General features: G+C 38.6%; 1 protein-coding gene across 1 annotated transcript in view; it reads right to left on the reverse strand.

The window, feature by feature from the left end:
- The window catches only part of ERH (enhancer of rudimentary homolog (Drosophila)), a 30,006-nt gene that overhangs the window by 17,087 nt on the left and 5,152 nt on the right, over positions 1-7,767 (reverse strand). Inside the window, exon 3 of the mRNA XM_012000896.1 lies at positions 1,092-1,212. Coding sequence (XP_011856286.1) covers positions 1,092-1,212 — 121 coding nt within the window. The remainder of the gene's footprint in view (positions 1-1,091; positions 1,213-7,767) is intronic.

The raw sequence follows: 7,767 nt of genomic DNA on the forward strand, positions 1-7,767 counted from the left end.
CACTGGCTTCCAGGATATCATTGCTCCCTACCCCTCCAATCTCCTAAGACTCTCTCCTTCACTCATTCCTCTGCAGCCTCAAAGGCTTCCTTAATGACTTCAAACATGCCAGGCACCCGTACTTCAGGACTTCTACACAAGCTGTCCACCATGCCCTCTGTCTGGTATGTTTTTCCTATGGATGTCTGCATGGCTTAAAGTACCATGCAACATTCATTTGAATGTTCTGAGTGACCAAAGTGAAATGGCTACAACTGGAACACAATGAAGTAGTACACAAAACAAAACTCAAACATTCCAAGGAAATGCATGTTTTGGAACTTTTGGGGAGACAGCATGGTGCAGCCACATTCCAGGACTGGCTCCAGTGGTGATCCAGGAAGTGCCTATGAGTAAGACTTGTATATTTCTCATCACTGCTCTTTCAACTTCTAGCACAGCACTTGGCATGTAATAAGTATTCAAGTATCTGATGATTGAGTATTGTATCATAAGGTGCTAGTTAAATGAGCTGTATTTACCCTCAATTTCTGTTCACTAATGTAAAAAAGATTAGGTAAGTCTATAGTAATACTTTATGCTACTTGTTAGCAGTTGTCAGAAGCAGATTATCAATACAAACTATAACAAATATGTTTAAAAATCTCATTATTACATACCAAAAAATATATATTTACACAGGGTAGGATTGAAATTAAATTCAATTTCAGCCCTACACATATTTAAGTTTTTGAAATGTCACGAAAAAAACATAATCTTGGTTTTAATCCAAAACCAATGGCTTTAGGACAAAGACTGTAAAGGAAAAAAAATATTAGGTATAAGGAACTAAGAACAGGGACATGGAACGTCTTAATTAGGATCCTTACTGGATACTAACTATATCAATTAGCAAAGTTCTTTTTTTCTGTGCCTTTGGCTTTATGTTGCCAATCTCTTATTTCTGTAAGAGAAATATTAATTACTATACACTATGCAAATGCAAAGATCAGTGTCAGGCACATAGTTAGCTCCCAATACCATAAATCACCTCAAAGAGACAGAAAAACAATAGAAAATACAAGATAACAGACATGTTGGCCAATACTTACACCAGGCAGCTGAGGTCTGCCAGATCATCGATGAAATCAAACAACTGACTGATGTCATATGTGATAGAGGGACTGTTGGGATTCATTCTTTTCAGATGTTCTTCATACATTTTACAAACACCTAAGAAAGGATAGGAAAAAAAGCAAAATCTTAAAATCGTATACACTTCTAGATATAAGCAGTGCTATATGTTGATATCATATTTACTTTAATAAAGTTGGGCTGGGGAAAAGATGATCGATTGATGGCTTTTGATTATTGCCACTAGCAAATACTTTTTTATTTTATAAATTCACCAGGTCAGGTGCAGCGGCCTCGCAGTTTAAGACCAGCCTGCCTGGGCAACACAGGGAGACCTCATCTCTACAAAAATTAAAAAATTAGCCAGGCGTGATGGCATGTGCCTGTGGTCCCAGCTACTTGGGAAGCTGAGGTGGGAGAATCACTTGGCTGCAGTGAGCCATGATTGCATCACTGCACTCCAGTCTGGGCAGCCGAAAAATTCACCACAATGTTGGTGTAACTATTTTGTGTCTTAATAATAAAATGATTACTTCAAACCATTGGAGCTAAGGGACTTTCAAGACTTGCCATCTGATGGCTCAAACAAATATCACTGTGGGTCTTAACAGGTTTTTCAGTAATTCTTCCTAAAGCCACAGAGCAAAAAAATAAAAAATCCCAAAAAAAAAATAAAAATTAAAATTAAAAATTGGCAACAAGGAAAGAGATTATCCTAACGTGTATTTAAGATCCTGGACTATGGATTCACAGACTTGAGTTCCAGCTCTGCCCTTGTCAAACCAAGGACAAACAACTCCATTCCCTGAACCACACCTGTCAAACAGAGTTAAGAGTGCCTCTTCATAGAATTGTGAGTTTATTTGAAATAATACATATAAAGCATTAGCACATGAACAAGGATGTAAGTACTGAAATATAATAAAAAAAATAAGCAAAATCATTAACAGCAAGCCCACATCACTAATTATAATTAGCTACCGAATACATTATCTATTTAGTTTTTAATCAATGATACTCTCCTTTCTTTTCTTTTTTTTTTTTTGAGACAAGAGTTTTGCTCTTGTTGCCCAGGCTGGAGTGCAATGACGTGATCTTGGCTCACTGCAACCTCTGCCTCCTGGGTTCAAGCGATTCTCCTGCCTCAGTCCCTCAAGTAGCTGGGATTACAGGCATCTGCCACCACACCCAGCTAATTTTTTGTATTTTTAGTAGAGATGCAGTTTCACCATGTTGGCCAGGCTGGTCTTGAACTCCTGACCTCAGGTGATCAGCCCGCCTCAGCCTCCCAAGGGGCTGGGATTATAGGCGTGAGCCATCGCGCCTGGCCTGATACTCTCCTTTCTTATTCCCACAAAAGGAGAATATACCTTTTCAGTCTACTCCCACTGTCAACTATTTTAAGACTATTATGATGAATGGATAAGTGACATAAATGCCAGTTATCTAGAAAAAACATGCCCTATACTGTATACATAAGCCTTTTATTAGCTTATGTATTTTTAACTTTATAAATTTAACTTTATAAATTTCCTAGTAAAAATACTATTCAACCACAGAACTACCAAACAACTATCTTAGGGTTTTTGATTGCTACTGGCATACTACATTGTGATCACAGAATATCACCCATGAGTTACTGAATGGAAAGAAAACAAAAACTAGGAAAATAAATTCATATATCTTAAAAAGGCATTGACCCACAGTTACCATACTTTTTTTTTTTTTTGAAATGGAATTTTCACTCTTGTTACCCAGGCCAGAGTGCAATGGAGCAATCTTGGCTCACTGCAACCTCCACCTCCTAGGTTCAAGCGATTCTCTTGCCTCAGCCTCAGCCTCCAGAGTAGCTGGGATTACAGGTATACACCACCAAGCCCGGCTAACTTTTGTATTTTTAGTAGAGATGGGGTTTCACCATGTTGGTCAGGCTGGTCTCAAACTCCTGAGCTCAGGTGATCCACCCGGGTTGGCCTCCCAAAGTGCTGGGATTACAGGCATGAGCCACCACGCCCAGCCTCCATTATACTTAATGATTAAAGACGGAATGCTTTTCTGCTAAGATTACGAAGAATACCAGAATATTTACTGTTGCTACTTATATTCAACATTGTACTAGAAGTTCTAGCCAGGGCAATTAGGCAAGAAAAAGAGATTACAGGCCTTCCGATTGGAAAGGAAGAAATACAGCTATCATTATTTGCAGATGACATTATCTTGTAGATAGAAAATCCTAAGGAAACAATAAAAATCTATTAGAACTAATAAATGAGTACAGCAAGGTTGCAGGATATACGATCAGTATATGAAAATAAATTCTATTTCTATGGCTTAACAACAAATCTGAAAATAAAATTAAGAAAACTCCATTTATAACAGCATAAAAAAGAATAAAACTCTTAGAAATAAACCTAACAAAAGAAGTACAAAAAGTGTACACTACACTATAAAATGTCATGGAAAGACTTTTTTTTTCCCTTGAGACAACGTTTTATTCTGTTGCCCAGGCTGGAGTGCAGTGGCCCAATTACAGCTCACTGCAGCCTTGACCCCTCAAGTTCAAGTGATCCTCCCAAGGATCTGGGACTACAGGTACGCACCACCATGCCAAGCTAATTTTTGTACTTTTTGGAGAGCAGGGGCTTCATCATGTTGCCCAGGCTAGTCTCAAAACTCCTAGGCTCAAGCAATCCGCTCACCTTGTCCTCCCAAAGTCTTGGGATGACAGGTATGAGCCACCATGCCATGCTTAATAAACGGAAAGACATTCCACGTTCATGAGTTGGAAGACCTGATGGCAATACTCCCCCAAATGATCTACAGATTCAATGCAATTCCTGTAAAAATCCAAGCTGCTTTCGCAAAAGGCAACAATCTAATCCTAAATTTGACACAGAAATGCAGGGGACCCAAGACAGCCAAAATAATCTTGAAAAAGAACAACACAGGAGGATTCAAACTTTCCGATTTCAAAACTTACTATGAAACTACTGCAATCAAGACAATATGGTATTGGCATGAGGATAGGTATCTAGATCAATGGAACAGAAATGAGAGCCCAGAAACAAACCCTCACATTTATGGTCAACCGCTTTTTGACTAGCATGCCAAAACAATTCCACAAAGAACAGTCTTTTCAACAAATGACGCTCAGACAAGTGGATAGTCACATGTGAAAGAATGAACTTGGACACATCCCTACAACAGACCAGAGACTTAAAAGTAGGAGCCCAAACTATAAGACCCATAGAAAAAAATAAAGGCATTAATATTTGTGACCTTGGATAAAGCAATGGTTTCTTAGATATGACACCAAAAGCACAACAAAAACAAAAATGTTTAAGTTAAAGTTTATAAAAATAAAGAACTTTTGGCTCTAAAAGACACTATTAGGAAAGTGAGAAGACACCACAAACTGGGAGAAAACCTTTATAAAACATCTATCTGATAAAGAAAGGACTAGTGTCCAAAAATATACAAAGAACTCCTAAAACTCAACCATAATCAATGAAAAATGGGCAGAAGATGTGGATACCTCAATAAAGATGTAGACAGCAAATAAGCATATGAAAAGATGACATTATATGTCATTAGGGAATTGCAAATTAAAACAATAAGATACTTTAGAATGGCTAAAATCTAAAACACTGACAACACCAAATGCTGGTAAGGATGTGGAACAGAAACTCATTCACTGCTAGTGGGAATGCAAAATGGTACTGCCATGTCTGAAGACAGTTCGGCAGTTTCTTACAAAGCTAAACATACTCGTACCACATAATCTAGCAATCACTCTCCTACGTATTTACCCAAATGAGCTGAAAACTTAGGTCTACACAAAAACCTACACATAAATGTTTATAGCAGCTTTATTCGTAATTGCCAAAAAATAGAAGCAAACAAGATGTTCTTCAATAAGTGAATGGATAACCAAACTGTAGTACATTCATTCAAGGGAATATTATCCAGCAATAAAAAGAAATGAGCTATACAGCCACACACACAAAAAGAAAGAACCATAAAAGCATACTGCTAGGTCATCCACGCGTGGGGGCTCAAGCCTGTGATCCCCAGACTTTGGGAGGCCAAGGTGGATGGATCACTTGAGGTCAGGAGTTTGAGACCAGCCTGGCCAAAGAGTAAAACCTGTCTCTACTAAAAATACAAAACAACAGGCGTGGTGGCGCAGGCCTGTAATCCCAGCTACTTGGGTGGCTGAGGCAGAAGGATCGCTTGAACCAGGGAGGCAGAGGTTGCAGTGAGCTGAGATTGCATCACAGCACCCCAGCATGGGTGACAGAGTTTAAAAAAAAAAAAAAAAGCATATTGCTAGGTCAAAGCAGCCAATTTGAAAAGGCTTCATACTCCACTAACTCCAACATGACATTCTAGAAAAGGCAAAACTACAGAGATGGTGAAAAGATCAGGGGTTTGGGGGTGGTGGCAAGGAAGGAGGTATAGGTAGGGCAATGGGGATTTTTGGGAGTGAAACTACTCTATGATACAGTAAAAGTAGATACATGTAATTATACATGTCAAAACCCACAGAATGTTCAACACATACAGTAAACCCTAACATAAACTGTGAACTTTAGTTAACAATCATCTATCAATATTAATTCATCAATCGCAACAAGTGTAATCAGACTAACAGAAAATGCACTAATAGGGGAAACTAAGAAGGGGAGGAAAGAAGGCGTATGCTGGAGCTCTGTACTTTCCAAACAATTTTCCCATAAACCTAAAACTGCTCTAAAAACATGGTCTTAAATAGTCTTTAACTGCTCTTAAAAAATAGTGAGAGGGGAGGAGAAAAAAAGATTCGATCTACAGAAATTTTTTTTCTACAAAAAAAAAAAAAAATAGAATAATAAAATTACCATTTGGCAATCACAACATGTGAGAACTTATTTAATAATCATTTTAACTTTTTTTTTGTTTTAGCTTTTTAAATGGGAAATAAATCATTTTTAATTTTTGGAATAAGAAAAAGAGCTACTAAGTCATGAAAAGACATGGAGGAAACTTAAATGCACATTGCTAAGTCAAAAAAGCCAGTAAGAAAAAGCCACACACGATAACGGTTCCAACTATATGACATTCTGGAAAAGGCAAAACTATGGAGACAGTGAGAAGAACAATGGTTCCCAGAGGTTGAGGGTGGGGTAGGAAGGGATGAATAGGTAGAGCACAAGCAATATTTAGGGCAGGGCAGTGAAAACATTCTGTGTGACGCTGTAATGGCGGACAAATGACACTGCGCATTTGGGAAAATCCACAGAAATGTAGGACATAAAGAATGAAACCTAGTATAAACTACGAACTTTACTTAATGATAATGTATCAGTAATGAATACTGGTTCATCACTGTTACAAATGTACCACACCAAAGAGATTCGTTAAAAATAGGGGAAATTGTGTAGGGGTGAAGAAAGAGAGTAATATGGGAAAACTGTAGTTTCTGTTCAATTTTTCTACAACCCTGAAACTGCCCTGAGAAATAAAGTATATTAATTTTTTTTTAAGTTAGACTTTACTAAAATCAGCAAAAGTTAATAAAGAGTATTGCAGAATCAAAGACCAAACATGATAATACAGGATAGGAAACAATTTGCTAAGAGTTTGCATACAAAATCTACATCAATAGCAAGCAGAAATGTCAGCAGAGAAATGGATCTGAAAAGAGATGAAGAAAAAATGCCATGTTCTTCTTTAAGAATTAGAGCAGACGGCCAGGAGTGGTGGCTCACGCCTGCAATCCTAACACTTTGGGGGGCTGAGGTGGGTGGATCACTTGAGGTCAGGAGTTCAGAACCAGCCTGGTCAACATGGTGAAACCCTGTCTTTACTAAAAATACAAAAATTAGCTGGGTGTGGTGGCACACACCTGTAGTCCCAGCTACTCAGGAGGCTGAGGAAGGAGAATCATTTGAACCTAGGAGACAGAAGTTGCAGTGAGCTGAGACTGCACCACTACACTCCAGCCTGGGGGACAGAGTGAGACTCTGTCTCAAAAAACAAAAAGAAACAAAGATAAATGCACTCGTATGTTTACTGCAGTACTATACACAACAGCAAAGTTATGGAATCACCTAAGTGTCCATCAATGGATGACTAGATAAAGGAAATGTGGTGTATGAGTATGCATACATATACATACCATGGATTACTACTCAGCTATTAAAAAAATAAAACCATGTCTTTGTAGCAACATGGATGGAACTGGAGGTCATTACCTCAAGTGAAGTAACTCAGAGAGTCAAACATCTAATGTTCTCATTTATTAGTGGAGGCTAAATAATGTGTGCACACGGACAGAGTGGAATAACTGACACTGGAGACTACAAAAGGTGGGAGAAAGGTGAGGGATGAAAAATCACTACTGTGTACAATGTACACCAGGTGATGGTTACACTAAAAACCCAGACTTGGTTGGGCGCGGTGGCTCACACTTGTAATCCCAGAACTTTGGGTGGCTAAGGCAGGAGAACTGCTTGAGGCTAGAAGTCTGAGACCAACATGTACAACACAGTGACCCCATCTCTATAAAAAAAAGAAACAAAAAATTAGCCAGGTGTGGCAGCAGGTGCCTGTAGTCCCAGCTATTTGGGAGGCTGAGGCAGGAGGACTGCTTGAGCCCAAGAAACTGAGGCT

The sequence above is a fragment of the Mandrillus leucophaeus genome, unplaced genomic scaffold, assembly GCF_000951045.1.
Source record: "Mandrillus leucophaeus isolate KB7577 unplaced genomic scaffold, Mleu.le_1.0 Scaffold641, whole genome shotgun sequence".
NCBI lineage: Eukaryota > Metazoa > Chordata > Mammalia > Primates > Cercopithecidae > Mandrillus > Mandrillus leucophaeus.